At 44.6% G+C, this 19,507-nt stretch overlaps 1 protein-coding gene across 1 annotated transcript in view; it reads right to left on the bottom strand.

Moving 5' to 3' along the window:
• lancl1 (LanC antibiotic synthetase component C-like 1 (bacterial)) overlaps positions 1–19,507 on the bottom strand; it is a 96,811-nt gene that overhangs the window by 42,173 nt on the left and 35,131 nt on the right. The window contains exon 5 of the mRNA XM_070876255.1: positions 14,992–15,135. Coding sequence (XP_070732356.1) covers positions 14,992–15,135 — 144 coding nt within the window. The remainder of the gene's footprint in view (positions 1–14,991; positions 15,136–19,507) is intronic.

The following is a 19,507-nucleotide window of genomic DNA, read 5'->3' as shown; positions in this document are numbered from 1 at the left end:
AGGAGAACGTGGTCGAGTTCTCCTTCCCCTCACCCTGGGTCTGCCTCACTGCATCGCACTGGGACCCGCAGCCTAGGATGATAGGGCCCTGGTTGTGAATTGCTGCACCCCACTACTGGGACCCGCAACCTCGGAAGGTGGGAAACTATGGAATATCCCACAGGTACTCAAACCACTAGTCACGGAAGAGGCTATCAATTCCATGCCTGCCACCTCCTCAAGATTCAGTACAACAGTGTGGCCTTCATCCATCTCCATCCTCTCCCTCTCATCCCCATGTTGGTCTGGAGGGCTGGATTGGAAGATGTTCTCCTCTTCAGGCTCGTCTGAATAATCATCTACATCTTCAGGGTTGGCCTCAAGTTCTGCAAAATATAACAGAACAGTCAAATGGTTAGCAGCAGAGGAGGGTCGAGGATGGGTGGCATGAGTAGGCTCACACATAGCAGGCCAAGCAGCAGGTTAAATTTTCAGGGCTTACCCTCTTCAGAGTGTGGGCCCAGCTTGTGCAGTGGTGGTTGCTTTTCTCCAGGCAGGATCCATCAAAGCAGCGAGCCTCTGTTCCAAAGTTGTCAGTGGGTGCAGATTTGTCGGGCCTCCTCCTGTTCCAAGTTCTTTCCCTTTTGTTATGGACCAATTTCCTCCGCAAAAGGTGAAAATGCAACATTTTAGAGAGGGTGTCTTTCTGCTGGGTGGGACACATACAGCTGGTCACATTTACAATTGCACTGAATAAATGAAAATATTACTTACACTAAGTAGTTGACTAAGGTCCTGCCATTTCTTTTTACACTGGCTTCCAGATCTCTTGGTGTTCACCACTGCGCAGTAACCTTCTGCAACTTGGTTCCAGCATTTCTTTATTTCTTTTTGTGGCACTTTTGTGTGACCTCTGCTGGTATCCAGCTCCTGCCATCTGTTCTCCATCATATTAACTCGTGCCTCCACTTCTTCCAAGAAATTCTTTGTCCTTGGTCTGCGTTGCTGTAGCTGCTCTCAGATACACAGTACTTTTTCAATGCTGAGACGCACACAGCACTACTTCTATATTCAACTGGGATTTTTCTAAACACAGCACTCCTTCTGGCACACACTCATAAACTGCTCTTTAAAAATGGCTGATTGCCAATTCGGAGCACTACTGTGCATGCGCGGCCTTTTCAGAGACGTCAGGAACGTCACTTTTTTCCACCGTGCATGCGCAGAAGTCCCGGCATCTTTTTTCAGTGCGTGGCTGCAGAGTAGAGGCCAAACATCGGGGAAACTACAAGAATTTTTCCTGGCACATCTAGTGACGTAATGAAGTGGCGCAACTCGGGCAAGTACGCCAGAAATTGGGCTCGGGGAAAATTTAATCCATTGTCTGTATCATGTACAGATGGTTGAAGAATGAATTTGTGAATTGGAATTTCGTTAATTAAATAAATCTGGATCAAAAAGTTATCAGTAATGTTGACCACGAAGCTATCGGATCGTCTGTTGAAAACCCAACTGGTTCATTAATGTCCTTTAGGGATGGAAATTTGCTGCCCTTATACTGTCTGGCCTACATGTAACTCCAAACCCACAGCAATGTGGTTGACTCTTAACTGTCCACTGAAATGGCCTAGCAAGCCACTTAGTTTTATCAAAAGGCTGCAAAAAAGTTTAATAAAAATAAAACCAGATGGACCACCTGACATCAGATTCGGACACAACAAAGGCACACCCAGCACAGTCGACCCTGCAAAGTCCTCTTCACTGGGGACTTGTTACAAAATTGGGAGAGGTGTCCCCCAGACTAGTCAGGCAACAGCCTGACATGGTCATACTTACAGAATCGTATCTATCAGCCAAAGTCCCAGACACCTCCATCACCATCCCTGTGTTTGTCCTGTCCCACTGGCAGAACAGACCTACTAGATGTGACAGTACAGTGCTATTCAGTTGGGAGGGCATGACCTTGGAGTCCTCAAAATTGGCTCTGGACCCCATGAAGTCTCATGGCATCAGGTCAAACATGGGCAAGGAAACCTCTGGCAAATTACCACCCATCACCCTCTCTCAGCTGATGAATCAGTACTCCCCCCATGTGGAACACTACTTGAAAGAAGCATTGAATGTATTCTGGCTGGAGGACTTCAATGTCCATCACTACTACAGATGGAGCAGGCCCTGTTCTGAAGGACATAGCTGCCAGACTGGGCTTGCGGAAGGTACTGAGAACCATCACAAGGGAAAAACCTACTTGACCTCGTCTTCACCAATTTACCAGTCAGGGATGCATCTGTTCGTGACAGTATTGGTAAGAGTGACCGCCACACAGTCCTGTGGAGATGAAGTCCTGTCTTCTGAGGACACCCTCCATTGTGTTATGTGGCACTATGACTGTGCTAAATGGAATAGATTCGGAACAGATCTAGCAGCTCAAAACTGGGCATCCATGAGGCACTGTGGGCCATCAGCTGCAGCAGAATTGCATTCCGTCACAATCTGTAACCTCATGGCCCGGCACATCCCTTACTCTACCATTATCATCAAGCCAGAGGACCGACCCTAGTTCATGAGGAGTGTAGAAAAGCATGCCAGGAGTAGCACCAGGTACACCTGAAAATGAGGTGCTAACCTGGTGAAGCTACAATGCAGGACTAAATGGATGCTAAACAGCAGATACACAGCATGCTATAGACAAAACCAAGCGATCCCACAACCATATCAGACCAAAGCCATGCAGTCCTGCCACATCCAGTCATGAATGGTGGTGGACAATTAAACAACTAATAGGAGGAGGAGGCTCCATGAACGTACCCATCCTCAACAATGGCAGAGCCCAGCATACCAGTTCAAAAGACAAGGCTGAAATGTTTCCAACCATTTTCAGCCAGAATTGTTGAATGGATGATCCATCTTGGCCTCCTCCTGTGGTCCCCACCATCACAGTTGCCAGTCTTCAGTCAATTCAATTCATTTCAGATAGTATCAAGAAACAACTGAGCGCACTGGATACAGCAAAGGATAGTATATACAACACTGGCATCTACCCGACAAAGTGGAGAATTGCCCAGGTATGCCCTTCCTGATTGCTTGCTTGTTCCTGCATACTAACTTTTTGTGTTTCATGCACATCATTATAGGCAGTCCCTCTAATCGAGGATGACTTGCTTACACGTCAAAAAGTTCACAGGTGTTTCAATGAAGGACCTAATATTCCAGATCCTGAATTAAATCTTGAAGGGTGGAAGATGCCTGTGCGTGGATTTTTTTTTTTTTTTAAAACATGTGGTGGCCATTGCACACCAGCCACAACATGGGCTTGACAGAGCTAGGTCTTCATCCAGTGGCAAGGATTAACCAAGACGACTGGATGGACCAAGTTCGCACATAGTTGGCTCGTGCTGTCCCTGGGCCCTCGGCTCTTCTGGGCCCCGAACTCACGCCTCTCCTGGGCCCTGATCACGTCGCCCTATAATCTCTCACCGTTCATTAGCCCCGACTTCGTCCCTCCTGCTGTACCTGCCCACGCTCCAATCACCGACCTGGATCTTGGTGACGTCCCTCTTCACTACCGTTGCTCTCCTGCTCCAGCATGTGCGGCTTTCTGGAGTGGTATGCCGCCACGCTGCTCCTTCCGCTCCCTGGTCTGCTCCAATGGTGCTCGCAGGCTGGGGGCTGCTCAGCCTGCCGGGTCAGGTCGCTAGGCTGCACCAACACCAGCTCCCAGGTGGAGGCGGGCATTGCACTGATTGGCCCTTTATCACCCTGCTCACCCACACAACCGCCAATCAGAGTCGGCAGAGGACAGAGCTGGTGTTTGAGTGATAGTTTGATCTCCAGCTCGCAGTGCTTTGAACTTTGCCGCCACAATCGGCGGTGGTCAGAAGTGGTTGGAGGCAGTACTTGGGCCAAGCGGATTGGCTGCTGGACTTTGATTGACCTTTGACGGGACCAATCACTGAGGCCGCAGGCTTTCCCGCTCAGTGGCGGCTGGAGCTGCAGAAGCTGCACTTCGCTCATTGCCAACTTGCTAGATCCAGATTCCCATCATCTCCATCCACCCTGCTGCCCCCGTCTTCCTCTTCCCCCATACAGGTCCAGGGTGGGGTTTATTAGAGGATGGATCATTCCCAATGATCTAGGGTGGGGTTTATTGGAAGATGGGGCCATTCCCAATGATCCAGGGTGGGGTTTATTGGAGGATGGGGCCATTCCCAATACTGGGAATTGTTGTTTCATGCACAAGGACCCCTACGTCTCTCTGTACAGCAGCATTTTGTAATCTCTCTCCATTTAAATAATAGTTTGCTTTTTTATTTTTCCTACCAAAGTGGATAACCTCACACTTTCCCACATTATATGCCATCTGCCAAATGTTTGCCCATTCACTTAGCCTGTCTATATCCCTTTGCAAATTCTTGTGTGTCCTCCTCACAACTTGCTTTCCCACCACCCATCTTTGCATCATCAGCAAACTTGGCTACATTACACTCGGTCCCCTCATCAAAGTCATTAATATAGATTGGAAATAGTTGAGGCCCTGGCACTAATCCCTGTGGCACCCTACTAGTTACCATTTGCCAACCAGAAAATGACCCATTTATCCCAACTCTGTTTTCTGTTGGTTAGTCAATCCTCTATCCATAATATATTACCCCCAACCCCGTGAGCTCTTATCTTGTGCAGTAATCTTTTATGTGACACCTTATCGAATGCCTTCTGGAAATCCAAATACACCACATCCACTGGTTCCCCTTTATCCACCCTGCTCGTTACATCCTCAAAGAAATCCCAACAAATTTGTCAAACATGATTTCCCTTTCATAAAACCATGCTTGACTGCATTATGATTTTCCAAATGTCCGGCTATGGCTTCCTTAATAATGGGCTCCAGCATTTTTCCAACGACAGATGTTAGGCTAACTGGTCTATAGTTTCCTGCTTTCTGTCTCCCTCCTTTTTTTTAATTAAAAATAGGGGCGTTACATTTGCAGTTTTCCAATCCACTGGGACCTCTCTAGATTCCAGGTAATTTTGGTAGATCGCATCCAATGCATCCACTATCGCTGCAGCCACTTATCTTAAGACCCGAGGTTGCAGGCTATCAGGGTACTTGTCCATCTTTAGTTCCATTATTTTACCGAGTACTTTTTCTTTAGTGATACGTTCCCCACTCCCTATAGCCCCTTGATTAACTATTATTGGGATGTTTTTAGTGTTTTCTATCGTGAAGACTGATACAAAATATTTGCTCAAAGTCTCTAACATTCAAATTAAATTGCATTTACTTTATGGTAGTAGGATGCCAAGGAGAAAATATCACACTTGTATATGAACATAATGGGATATGGGGAAAACATTACATCAACTAACTTTTTTTTACTGTAAGCTTTCTGTGCATTTACACTTCCTTCTGCAGTCTCAATCTTTTTCAATGCAATTCCCTTTTAATGCTTAAACTCAATTTGTATTTAATGCACTCGATGGCAGTCTATTCCACAACTCGTGATTAATTGTAAAGAAATTTCTAAACTAAAAAAGAAAACAACCATAAGTGTTGGAAAACTGAAATTTAAACACAAAATGTTAGAAACACACAGGTCAGACAGCATGTGCAAAGAGAAAAGAGGTTAACACTTCCAGTGTGAAGCCTTCATTCGACCTAAAACTCTTTACAGATGCTGATGGACTCACTGCTTATTTAAACTAAGTTGGGCTTGTGCTTACTTTCATTTGTAGGTTTTCAAACTGGGGTCCCCAGATCCCTGGTGATCCCAAGGGGTCTCCTAAGTTCATCAGGTATCTGTATTTGTTGACCACTAGCACATTAGTTCTGTTGCTGAATACTAATAAAAAAAAATTCTGCAATGACGGGAGTTATTTAAGTAACTGGCATGGTCTTTTGAATATTTGCATGGGTCCCTGGGAGCGTGTAAATATTTGGTGGGGGTCCCCTACAGGTTTGAAAACCATTGCTTTAGTTTACAAGCATATCTTCTGCCTCTTAGGCTAATTGTGAACACATTACCAGTCCACAGCTACCTGATGAGATTGCCTTCATTACTGTAAAAACAGATTTAATTTCTTTCTACCATTCAATGATCTGAAATATCCTTCACTCTCTCTGAATTGTAGACTGGACACTTAAGTGGCAAATTAATTTTAACAGATAAATGTGATGCACTTTATTAGAAAAAAAAAAGAAACCTCAAATACACCGTAGAAAAGAAGACAATTGAATGGGGCAGAAGGGTAAAGGGATCCAGGTGTACAGGTGAACAAATCATTAAAAGCAGCATCACAGGTCAGCAAAGCAATTAAAAATGCTAATGAAGCACTTGGATTTATTTCTAGGGGTATAGAATTCAAAAGTAGTGAAGTTATGTTAAATCTGTACAGGACTCTGCACAGTTCTGGTCTCCATACTATAAAAAGGGCATAGAAGCACTGGAGAAAGGTGAAAAAAAGATCGACAAGGATGGTACCAGAACGGAGAGATTTCAGCTATCAGGAAGATTGAACAGGTTGGGGCTTTTTTCTTTAGAAAAGAGAAGACTTAGATGTGACCTGATAGAGGTCTTTAAAATTATGAACGAGTTGGACAGAGTAGATGTGGAGAGAGTTTAAAAAAAATTTGTTCCTGAAATGTGTGCAATTATTGTCCATCTCTAACTGACGAGAAAATGGTGGTGAGCGACCTTCTTGAACCGTTAGTCCTTGAGGTGAAGGTACTCCCACAGTACTGTTGGGTAGGGAATCCCAGGATTTTGATCCAGCGACGATGAAGGAACAGCGATATATTCCCAAGTCAGGATGGTGTATGACTTGAAGGAGAACTTGGAGGTGATGGTGTTCCCATGCACCTGCTCCCCTTTTCCTTCTTGGTGATAGAGGCTGTGGGTTTGGGAGGTGCTATCGAAGAAGTCTTGGCGAGCTTCTGGAGGTGGTGTTGAACCTCGTCAGCGATGTCTGCCCTTGCTGATAATAGGCTCCCGAGGTATGGAAAGTGGTCCACGTTGTCCAGGGCTGTGCCGTGGATCTTGATGACTGGGGGGGGGGCTGTGCTGCCCGAGGAAGAGTATTCGAAGATCAGGCTCTCAAATCTTGCACCGTGCTCATAGTCTACAGGGCTGTAGTGATACCCGCCCTCCTGTATGGCTGAGATGTGGACTATATACAGTAGACACCTCAAATCGCTGGAGAAATACCACCAACGATGTCTCCTCAAGATCCTGCAAATCCCCTGGGAGGACGGACGCACCAACGCTAGCGTCCTCGATCAGGCCAACATCCCCGGCATCGAAGCACTGACCACACTCTACCAGCTCCATTGGGCGGGCTACATTGTTTGCATGCCTGACAAGACTCCCAAAGCAAGCTCTACTCGGAACTCCTACATGGCAAGTGAGCCCCAGGTGGGCACAAGAAACTTTTCAATGACACCCTCAAAGCCTCCTTGATAAATTGCAACATCGCCACCAACACCTGGGAGTCCCTGGGCAAAGACCGCCCTAAGTGGAGGAAGAGCATCCTGGAGGGCGTTGAGCACCTCGAGTCTCGTCGCTGAGAGCATGCAGAAAGCAAGCGCAGGCAGCGGAAGGAGCACGCGGCAAACCAGTCTTCCCACCCACCCTTCCCTTCAACGACTGTCTGTCCCACCTGCGACAGAGACTGTAATTCCCATATTGGACTGTACAGTCACCTGAGAACTCAGAGAGGAAGCAAGTCTTCCTTGATTTCGAGGGACTGCCTATGATGACGATGATGGGAAGCTTCTGTAGTGCATCTTGTAGATGGTACACGCTGCAGCCACGTTACGCCAGTGGTGGAGGGAGTGAATGTTTAAGGTGGTGGATGGGGTGTTAATCAAGCAGGCTGCTTTGTCCTGGATGGTATCGAGCTTCTTGTGTCGTTGGGAGCTACACTCATCCAGGCAAATGGAGAGCATTCTATCACACTTGTTTCCACTTGTGGGAGAATTTAAAACTAATGGCCATAAATACAGGATAGTTACTAATAAGGAGAAATTTACTTACTCAGTGGTTAGAATGTGGAACTCGCTACCACAGGAATGGTTGAGGCAAATAGCTTAGATGTTTTCAAAAGGAAACTAGACGAGTACATGAGAGAAAAGGGACTAGAAAGATATACTGAAAGTCGAGATGAGGCAGATGGAATGGGAAGAGACTTCTGTGCTGATGTTCATACTCCACACACTAGTTATATTCCAACACAGACTAGTTAGGCCAAATGGCCCGTTTCTGTGCTGTATTCTATGCCATTTATTCCACGACCCTTGTATCTTTTAAAAAAATAATTTGAGGTAGTCCCACGAAATTTGGAACCTATATTCTTTCTGAATTGCGGGTAATAAAATGGGTGAAGTTACTTGCAAGCAAATATGTGCTTTTTTAAAAATCAAATATAAACAAAGTTTCAGAAGATTTCAGGTCTAATCAGCAAAAAAAAAACTTAATAAAAATACTTTTATTAAATAATAAATGTTTGCAACCGTCCTCAAAAAGTATATTGGTAATGTTATGAATGCAACACCTTATAACCAGCATTCTACTTCCACCAGAGGGTGCATCTGTTGGGAGTCCCAAGGGATCCCAGCATCCCTTGGGAGCACTGCAGAAAGCAGGCACTCTGGAGTCAGAATAGAGACTAAGGTCACACTTACTCAAGTCTGCAGTACTCAGTCACATTGCTTTATTTGAGACTTAACAGGGAACATTTATCATTTGCTAATATTCATCATTAGCAGTGCATCCTTCTCGTCCCATGGAAACAAGCTCCACGTCAACACAGAGGAAATGAAGCACTCCCTGCACGAAACAGTGTAAACGGCTAAATGCATCAGAAAGAACTGCAGTATGTTGACGCTGATGTTTTTAGCATTACAGAAGTGATCACTTCCTTGTATCCCTCTCCACTTACATCCCCCTTTCCCCCAAGTCACTCAACGGCACTTTCAAATTTCACCATGACATTTCTGCAGCTACTGAGCTGCTCAATCATAACCTCGCCTCCACCTTCTCCCCATTAAAACCACCCTGGTCGTTCCTCCTGGTATGGCCCTCTTCTCCGCTCCCTCAAGTCCAAGGTACCCAGACCTCAATGTTTATGGTGGACAACTGGCTTAGCCATTTATTACCAGATCTGGCTGGACCATATCAAGCATTACTGGCTCCTTGTCGTCTCTGCTAAAACCCCTCAACTCCCGGATCATCCTGGAATGCAACGAGTTCTCTTCTGCACTATAAACATGTATTCTTAAACCCTTCTATCCTGCCAATTCCACCCTCACCTCCAAAAAGGGCAAGAAGCTCATGAACTGCTATATTACTAAGATTAAAACCGTCTGTTCAGCTGCCTCTGCTGTTTCCCCTCCCTTCCCATCGCCCACCAAGCCAAACTTCTCCCAAGGTCCCCCCACCATCACATCTTACTCTAGTTTCTCTTCCCATCTCCCCTCATGCCCTCTCCACACTCATCTTGCCCACGAGACCAACCTCCTGCTCCCTTGACCTATTCCCTGCTGCTGAGCAGCCAACTTGCCTTCCAGTGCTCATGTTAGCTGCCGTCATCTTCACCCTCCTCAAATAACCCAGCCTTGACCCACTGTCCTTGAAAACTACCGCCCCACCTCCACCCTCGAACGAATTGTCGCCTCCCAAATCTGAGTCCATCTTACCTGCAACTCCACATTTGAGCTTCTCGAATCAGGTTTCCATCTTTGCCACAGCATTGCAATCGCTCTCATCAAAGTCACAAATGACATCCTACGTAACTGTGAATGTGGTGCACTATCCCTCCTCATCCTTCTCGACCTGTCTGCAGCCTTTGACATAGTTGACCGCACCATCCTCCTCCAACTCCTCTCCTCAGCTGATGGGATTTCCCTTGTCTGACTCCATTCCTTTCTATCTGGTTGTAGCCGTAGAATCACGTGCAATGGTTTCTCTTCCCATTTCTGCACCATTACCTCGAGATCCCAAGGATCTATCCTTGTGTCCCCTCCCCCCTATTTCTCATATACATGCTATGATATAATCTGAAAACACGCCAGGTTTCACATACATGCTGACGACAGCCAGCTCGATGTCAGCACCATCTCTCTCGACCCCTCCACTGACTCTGAATGGTCATGCGGCTGGCCCTACATCCACTATTGGATGTGCAGACATTTCCTCCAATTAAATGTTGACAAAACTGGAGCTTTGGGGTAGAAATTCCGACGTATCCAGGCCCGTACGAAGTTTCTACGGACCCAGGAAGGCATCAGAAAAGCTGGTTTTCAGCATGCAATGCTCATGCGCTGAAAAGTGGCTTTTCCGATCTGTCAAGCTGGAGCTTGACAGATCGTAGACATCTCTGGAGCGAGGAGAGTTTTTCAGGCAAGATTGTGGGATTTATGCATACCTCGCCCAGCAAATGTCCTCAAAAATCTTGCGCCTGAAAAAGCAGGCGCATAGCCTACTTTTACAAGCTAAGAGTTTAAAAACCTACAAAAAACATTAAAATAAAAATTTAAAAAACATATTTATGTTAAAACCCTGCCCACTCAGGTATGTTATTTTAAACCCTAGCCCTAACTTTAAAAAAAAAATCAGCAATTTATTTTCTTTAATAAACATGTATAACAACTTTAGTTTCTATCAGTGTATAGTGTGAGGTTTTTATTTAAAAAAATGTTTTAGGTAGCGTTTGTGTGTTTTGGGGTTTTTCTCATTCATTGTAATAGGAGATTTGTAACTTACGAAACTCCTATTACAATGAATAAGAAAATACTTACCTGTGATTGGGTGTCCAGGCACACGCGACTCCTGCGCACGTCCCGATGAGCATGCACTGCGACGCGCAGGGAGAGGGGGCCTGTGGATCGGGATTTTGAGGGGGGGGAAAGCAGCTTCAGCCAAATACGTATTTTCTTTCTATTATTTAGTGCTTTGCCTAGAGAAATTTCTGCCCCATTGTCTTTGGTCCCTGCCACAAACTCCATTATCTAGCCAGAGACTCCATTCTATTCCCTGGCCAGTGTCTGAGGCTGATCAAGACCATTTTGACCCTGAACTGAGTTTCTAATCCCATATCTTTTCCATCACCAAGACCGCCTACTTCCAACTCTAATACTGTCTGTTTCCGCTCCTGCCTCAGCTTATCTGGTGCCGAAGCCCTTCTCCAGGTCTTTGTTACTTCTCGACTCGACTATTCCAATGCTCTCCGGGCCGACCTCCCACCCTCCGTAAACTTCAGCTTATCAAAAACTCTGCTGCTCACGTCTTCACTCGCACCAAATCTCTTTCACCCATCACCCCCGTGCTCGCTGACCTACATTGGCTTCCAGTTCTGCAATGCCTCGATTTTAAAACTTTCATTCTTGTTTTCAAATCCATCCCTGGCATCGTTCCTCCCCATCTCTAACCTCCTCCAGCCTATAACCTTCTGAGGTTTCTGCACCCCTCCTGGCCTCTTCTGCCTAGACCCCAAGCTCTGGTATTCGCTCCTTAAACCTCTCCACCTCTCTCGCTCCCTTTAGGATGCTCCTTAAAACCTACCTTTGACCAAGCTTTTGATCACCTATATTAAGAGTCATAGAATAGTACATAAGGAGACCATTCGGCCCATGAATTGTGTGCTGGCTCACTCAAACAGCAATACAGTTAGTCCCACTCCCCCATCTTTCCCCATATCCCTGCAATTTTTTCTCCTTCAAGTATTTATCCAATTCCCTTTTGAAGGTTACTCTTGGACCTGTATCCAAATCCTAACCACTTGTTGCATAAAAAAGTTTTTCCTCATGTTGCCTCTGGTTCTTTTGCCAATCACCTTAAATCTGTGCCCTTTTGTTAGCAACCCTCCAGCCACTGGAAATAGTTTTTCTTTATTTGCTCTACCTAAACCCCTCTATAAAATATCCTCTTAGCCTTCACTGCTCCAAGGAGAACCGCAGCTTCTCCAGTCTATCCATGCAACTGTAATCCCACATTTCATAGAATCAAAATAAATCTCTGTACTCTCTGCAAAGCCTTCACCTTCTCCCTAAAGTGTGGCGCCCAGACGTGGATACAATACTCCAGCTGGGGCCGAACTAGTGTTTTATGTAGGTTTAGCATAACTGCCTAGATTATGTACTCTTTATTTAGAAAGCCCAGGATCCCATATACTATATAAACTGCATTGTTAACCAGTCATGTCACCTTCAAAGATTTGTGCACAAACACCCCCAGGTGTCTCTCTTCTTGCACCCCCTTTAAAATTGTATCGTTTAGCATGTATTGTCTCTCCTCATTCTTCCTACCTGTATGTATCACCTCACACTTTTCTGCATTGAATTTCATCTGCCATGTGTCCGCCCATTCCAACGGCCTGTCTATGTCCTCTTGAAGTTGTGTTTTCGTGTCATCTGCAAATTTGTCGGCAGGCGCGGACACGATGGGCCAGAATAGCCTCCTTCCGTGCTGTAAATTTCTTTGATTCTGTGAAATTTGGAATTGTGCCCTGTACCCCCAAGTTCAAGTCATTAATTTATATCAAAAACAGTTGTGGTCCTTGTACTGAACCTTGGGGAACTCAACTGTCTACCTCCCATTAGTCCAAAAAAGCCATTCAGCCCAACACTCCGTTTTCTATCTCTTATCCAATTTTGTACCCATATATATGTATGTTATTGTTGCGTTGCTTGAGTCAGTTAACCTATTTTTGGAATCCATCTTGCTGGAAGGAAATTATCAGTTTTAAATGCATTTAATCCTAAATTTAGGGAGATTATTCTAATTCATAAAAAAACACTTTTACAATCTCAAGACATCCCAATGTGCTTTACAACCAATGAAGTACTTTTGAAGTGTAGTCACTGTTGTAATGTTCCAGTAGCCAGTTTGCGTACAGCAAGCTCCCACAAACAGCAATGTGATAATGACCAAATAATTTGATTGAGACGTTGAGGGATAAATATTGGCCAGGACCAGGTATAACCCCTTCCTCTTCTTCGAAATAGTGTTGGGGGATCTTTTACCTCCACCTGACAGAGCGCAGAGGGGGGCCTTGGTTTAACCTCTCATCCAAAAGACGGCACCTCTGACAGTGCAGCACTCGAGTGTCAACCTAGATTTATGTGCTGAAGTCTCTGGAATGGGACCCACAACCTTCTGACTCAGATGCGAGAATGCTACCCACTGAACCACTACAGTACTGGTGACACTTTGTTAAATTTACATTCCATGAATCTACTGGAACAGCATAATTCTTTAATTGCCTCTACAACTAAGAGTCTTGATGATGATTAAACATTACGGAGGTTTTGCCTTTTTAAAAAGACAACCATCAGGCTTCCCTCGATAAGAATCTTGGACTTTCTTTGGCCTTGGCTAAGCTCCTGGAAGAGGTTTAGGGCAGGCTGGGCCCTCTGGTGATCTCTTCTAGCTCAATGTACCTTTTTGATCCCTTGAGCCATCAGGATTTATTGTTAATTCTGGATTAGAATTATTTGCTCACTACTCCTCCCCATCCTCTCATACTGTTACAATAAACTCCATGTTGATGGGATTTATTAAAGTGTTCCAACAATTTCAATTGTTGGATCTTTTTTCTCTTTGTTGCATCTTTTTTAATTTATCTGTAAAATGTTTGCATACAAGAACTCTTAAAAAGTAACAAATGGCCACCCACTTGATCAGTTAGTTAAGGCAGCGAGTAGCTGAGTCATATGGAACAGTAAGATTCCAAATTTTAACCTTGAACTGTGCCAGGTTATCTCTCAGCCATTATTGGGGGGGGGGGGGGGGGGAGAAGGAGGGGTTGGGGGCAAGGGAGGAGTAAGGCAGTAGCGATGCGACAATTGGTTTCACTTTCCTTGAGTTATAAAGAGCGGAAAACCAGCCAGTGCCTGCGCTTGTTTGCTAACCAGCGACACTTCAAGTATGCAGATATCAGGCGAGGATAGGATCAAGCTCAGCTGTGGTGCTCCAGTGGTGGAATAGCCCAGTGACAATCATTGTCCAAACTTATGAAACCATACCCAGCAAGAGTACACATCTTCAGAATGGAAAACTGGCAGACAAAGGAGAATATAAATGGCAAACCAATAGACTGTTGAAAACCAGTTCAGATATCGATGCACTGTGTCAAGTAGCTGTTAGTAATCACTGCTGAAATAAATCAAACATTCCTGTTACCTTATCATCAATTGGAACATAGTTTGAGGGGGGATAAAAGCAAACTACTGCAAACCCTGGACATCTGAACAAAAAACAGAAAAAGCTGGAATTACTCCTCAGGTGGTCAGGCAGGACCAGATAGAAGGGTCTTCAGACCAGAGATGTCGATTGACTGACTTTTGCTTCCCCACAGATACCGCCTGACCGTACGAGTATTTTAAGCCTTTTCAGTTTTAATTAATTTAAGACTTGTTTTTATAAAATGCTATGTTAATACTTTTTCTTCTTTTCACTGTGCAGATGGAGTGATAGCTGGAACTAATTTATCTACCAACTATTGGAGGAATGTGTAACATAAAAGCTACTGAATCCAGAGTTTTTATTGCAAATAGGTTCATGGGAGTAAAATTCCATTACATTGTACACCACCTATAAAAGACTGGGTTTGGACAAAAAAGAGCTTCCCCTAAAACCAACTGCATTACTAATATTGAATGCTCTGTTTGTATATTGACTGCAGTTGCAGGAAATGTATTCAAGTTAGTCACAATTTGACTGTAGTTGCAATTATTTTGCTTTCTCTGGCACTTAACTGTACTCATTCCAGACTTTGAGGTTCATAATCTAAATTCACCATAATAGTCTAGCAATTCAGCTGTAAAGATAAATCAAAAGCATGCAACTGGATGCTAATAAGAAAACTATGATGGGTGGCAAGATTCAGGGTTTATTGCTTGCAGTCTGAAATATATGCATTGTATTGTCACATCTTTAGTTGGCTGAAAGTGACAATACAAATCCATTTAAAGACAGAACTGTGTTCTCAATAACATCGGAAGAGCAGGATTTAACTTACCTGCATCAGGAAATAATAGATTCCAGCTAAGCCATGAGCTGCTCCAACATAATACTCCTGGTACCACTCATACATCAATGGACTTTTGGAGAAACTTTTTTTGCTGCCTAGTTTTTCTCCAGAAGTTATAGCAGCATTGCAAACCTTGAAACACACACAAACAAGAGTTACTATGTAATTTCTAATTAAGATAGGTTTAGAATTAATCGATTAGCACAAGCAAACGGTTTAGTGGAAAGAATACAATCAGTGAAGTAAAACTTTTGCTTAGATGTTTAATGTTGAAACAGATTGGAGGCTATTGTTCATGTTCTAATAGCGACCTGGAGAATGACACTGGCAAATATTTGACAAAGGAACCTGCTTCCTGTAGGTTGCGTATAATGAGTCAATCAGGACCCCACACCCCCACCCAATATCTTTCATTTTACATACTCATTACTTTCCTTCCATTTAATTAATGGTCCCTGAACTTGTTTATCCCCAACACTCAGTATTCTTGCATAAATCCCTCATCGCTTCTGCATAACCTCCTCCAATCCGCCCCCCACCCCCCCCCCCCTCCCAAACTCTCCCTTCCATTGTCTCTGGCCTCTTGTGCAATCTTCCCGTCCCTTCACCCCACCATTGGCAGCTGTTCCTTCAGCCACCGAGGTCCACGCTCTGAAATTTCTTCCCTAAATCTTTCGGCTTCACCACATCCCCCTCTTCCTTCAAGACCCTCCTTAAAACCTACCTCACCCCTCTTAATATCTCCTCCTTTGGCTCAGCATCTATTTTTTTTGATTACATCGGCGATGTGCCTTGCAATGTTTTTCTACATTAAATGAGCAATATAATGCAAGTTGTTGTTGATGCTCCACTGATGACTAAGTAAGTAAATTTACTGCAAGGTGTGCTGTCAAAGGTGGTTCAAGTCTGGTCTGTGCTGGGTTGGCCAATCTGAACCAGGCTCATACTAATAGCCTTAGTTCCCTGAGTTTGGGGGAGGTACAAGGTAAAAGCAATGGAAAAAATGAGCTAGGATGCTTAATGTTGACTATTATAACAACTTGCATTTATATACATCACCTTTAATGTAGTAATACATCACAAGCAGCTTCACAGGAACGTAATCATACTAAAAGTGATACCGAGTCATGAGCACAAATGACCAAAATTTTGGTCAAAGAGGTAGCTTTTAAGTAAAATCTTAAAAGGTGGAGAGGCAGAGGGAGGGAATTACAGAGCTAAGGGCCTCGACGGCTGACAGCACAGCTGTCAATGGTTGGGTGAAGGAAATGAGAGATATGCAAGAGGCCAGAACTGGAGGCACAGTGTTCTTGGAAGGCTGTAGGGCTGAGGAGGTTACAAAGATTGTGAGGGGCAAGGCAATTGAGGGATTTGAAAACAAGGATGAGAATTTTTAAATATCCTGGTTGGTGGAACAGAAGCCAGTGCAGGTCAGGGAGCACAGGGTTGATGGGTGAACTTGGTGCGTGTTAGAATACTGCCAGCAGAGTTTTGGATGAGCCCAAGTTTATGGAGAGTGACCATCAAGGAGAGCATTGGAATAATCGAGTCTGGGATAACAAAGGCATGGATGAGAGTTTCAGCAGCAGATGGGCTGGCGCAGGGCAAAATAGGACACAGCGGTTGAGAACAGTCTGGCTCAGCCTCAACCGTAGCCAAGGAGGAAGATGGAATGAGAGGACAGGGAATGGGGTTAGTGGCAGGTGCCAAGGACAAAGGCTTTGGTTTGTCTAATGTCTAATTGGAGGAAATTTCAGGTCATCCAGGACTGAATGTTGGTAATCAGCTTGACAACAAAGTCAGTGGAGGGTTCATGAGAATAGGTGGTGGTAAGGTACAGCTGGGTGTCGTCAGCATACATGTGTAAACTGATGTGTTTTCGGAAAATGTCGCCGAGGGGCAGCATAATAGATGGGAAGTAGGCAGGGATAAAGGAACATTGGAACAGGAATAGATCATTCAACCCTCGAGCCTGTTCAGTCAGTCATTCAATTAGATCATGGCTGATCTGTATCTTAATTTAATCTACCCACCTTGGTTCTGTCGATAGATGCTTGCGCTAACAGTGTAAGAGCGGGAAGAGAAGCTATTGCAGGAGATTCTTTAGCTACAACTGGATAAGTCAGATTGGCACTAGGCACGGACAGTCCCACTCCACTGGAACATGGAGGAGGATGGTGTCGTCAACCACGTCAAAGACTGCAGACAGGTCAAGCTGGAATAGTGTACCATGGTCAGTCACATAGGATGCCATTTGTGACTTTGATTAGGGCCATATCATTGAGGTGACAGGGGCAGAAACCTGATTGAAGAGGCTCAAACAAGGAATTGAAGAAAAGATCGACATGGATTTGAGACAACACATTCATGGACTTCAAATCATAGAATTGTACAATAGGACAGCACAAAATGAGGCCATTCGGCCCATCGCGTCTGCAGCGGTTCATTCAAAGAGCATGCAGTTAGTCCCACTCGGGCTCTTTCCCCATATTGCTCCAAGTTTTTCTCCTTCCAAGTATTTATCCAATTCCCTTTTGAAGGCTCCTACTGAATCTGGTTCCACCACCCTATCAGACAGTGCATTCTAAATCCTAACTACTTGTTGCATTAAAAAAAAGCTTTTCCTCATGTTGTCTCTGGTTCTTTTGCTGTGCCCTCTGGTTATCGACCCTTCAGCCATTTGAAACAATTTCCCTTTATTTACTCTATCTAAACCCTCAATGATTTTAAACACTGCTATCAAATCACCTCTGAGCCTTCTCTGCTCTAAGGAGAAGGACCTCAGCTTCTCTGGTCTATCGATGTAGCTGCAACCTCCTCATCGCTGGAACCACTAGTAAATCTCTTCTGTACCCTCTCCAAAGCCTTCATGTCCTTCTTAAAGTGTGGCGCCCAGAATTAATAATAACTTATTTATAGAGCACCTTTAATGTAGTTAAACATCCCAAGGTGCTTCACAACAGTTTTACAATACATTAGATATTGACCAGGGAGGGAAAGAGGGATAAAGAGAGAGAAGGAAGAGTACAGGTTGAACCTTCCTTATCCGGAACCCTCAGGACCTGGCCTGTTCTGGGTAAGGGATTTTTCCAGATGAGGGGTGGTCATGTTAAATTGGATGGTGCAGGTACTGAGCAAGGGGATATCGGGGCTGGCTGGCTTGTGGCTGGGAGTGTGGCAGAGAGATCATGGCGGTGGATTGCGGGGTCAGGCCAGCGATTGCGGGAGTTGGCAGCGAGGAAAGACTTCAATCTGTGCATGTCAGAATTCTGCGCATGTGCAACGGTTCCGGATGAGGGGTGGTTCTGGATAAGGGAGGTTCAACCTGTACTGAAGCTTGGGGAACACAACTTTATACCTCTCTCTACTCCATTTTTTATCCCTCAGCCAGTTTTGTATCCATACTGCTGCTGCCCCTTGTATCCCATGGACTTCAATTTTGCTAACAAGCCTAATGTGTGGTACTTTATCAAACATCTTTTCAAAGTCCATATACACATCATTAACTGCACTGCCCTCATTAACTCGCTCTGTTACCCCACCAAAAAACTCAATCAAGTTAATCAAACACGATTTTCACAACAAATCTGTGCTGGCTTTCCCAAGTATTTGCTAATTTTGTCCCAGATTATTGTTTCTAAAAGCTTCACCATTATGTTAAACTGTAATTGCCAGTTTTATCCTACACCCCCTTTTTGAACAAGGGTGTAATATTTGCAATCCTCCAAGCGTTTGGTACCTCCCCTATATCTAAGGATTGGAAGATTGTGGTCAGCACCTCAACAATTTCTACCCTTACTTCTCTCAGCAACCTAGGATGCTACCCATCCGGACAGAGTGAGTTAAGTGCTCCCAGCCTTCCTAGTACCTCCTCTTTATCTTTTTTTATTTCATCATCCCACCAACCTCATTTACAATCGCTTTCGAAAAGTCCTCTTCGTTTGTAAACACCAATGCAAAGTACTCATTTAGTACCTCAGCCATGACATCAAGTACTGGATAAGCTGAAATTTCATAAAATCATAGAAATTTACCGCACGGAAGGAGCCCATTGCGTCACGCCGGTCAACAAAGAGCTATCCAGCTTAATCCCACTTTCCAGCTCCAGTCCGTAGCCCTGCAGGTTACGGCACTTCAAGTGCACATCCAAGTACTTTTTAAATGTGGTGAGGGTTTCTGCCTCTACCACCCTTTCAGGCAGTGAGTTCCAGACTCCCACCATCCTCTGGGCAATGAAACTTCCCCTCATATCTACTCTAAACCTCCTACCAACTACTTTAAATCTATGCCACCTGGTTGTTGATCCCTCTGCTAAGGGAAATAGGTCCATCCTATTCAAGCCTCTCAATTTTATACACCTCAATAAAAGGTCTCTCTCAGCCTCCTCTGTTCCAAAGAAAACAACTCTAGCCTATCCAATTTCCTCCAACTAAATATTGGGAAGACCAAAGTCATTGACTTCAGTCCCCGCCACAAACACCATTCCCTAGCCAACTCCATCACT

This window comes from Pristiophorus japonicus, chromosome 3, assembly GCF_044704955.1.
Source record: "Pristiophorus japonicus isolate sPriJap1 chromosome 3, sPriJap1.hap1, whole genome shotgun sequence".
NCBI classification, from domain to species: domain Eukaryota; kingdom Metazoa; phylum Chordata; class Chondrichthyes; family Pristiophoridae; genus Pristiophorus; species Pristiophorus japonicus.
Note: the sequence above shows the minus strand (reverse complement) of the source record. Positions and strands in the feature narration are given on the sequence as shown.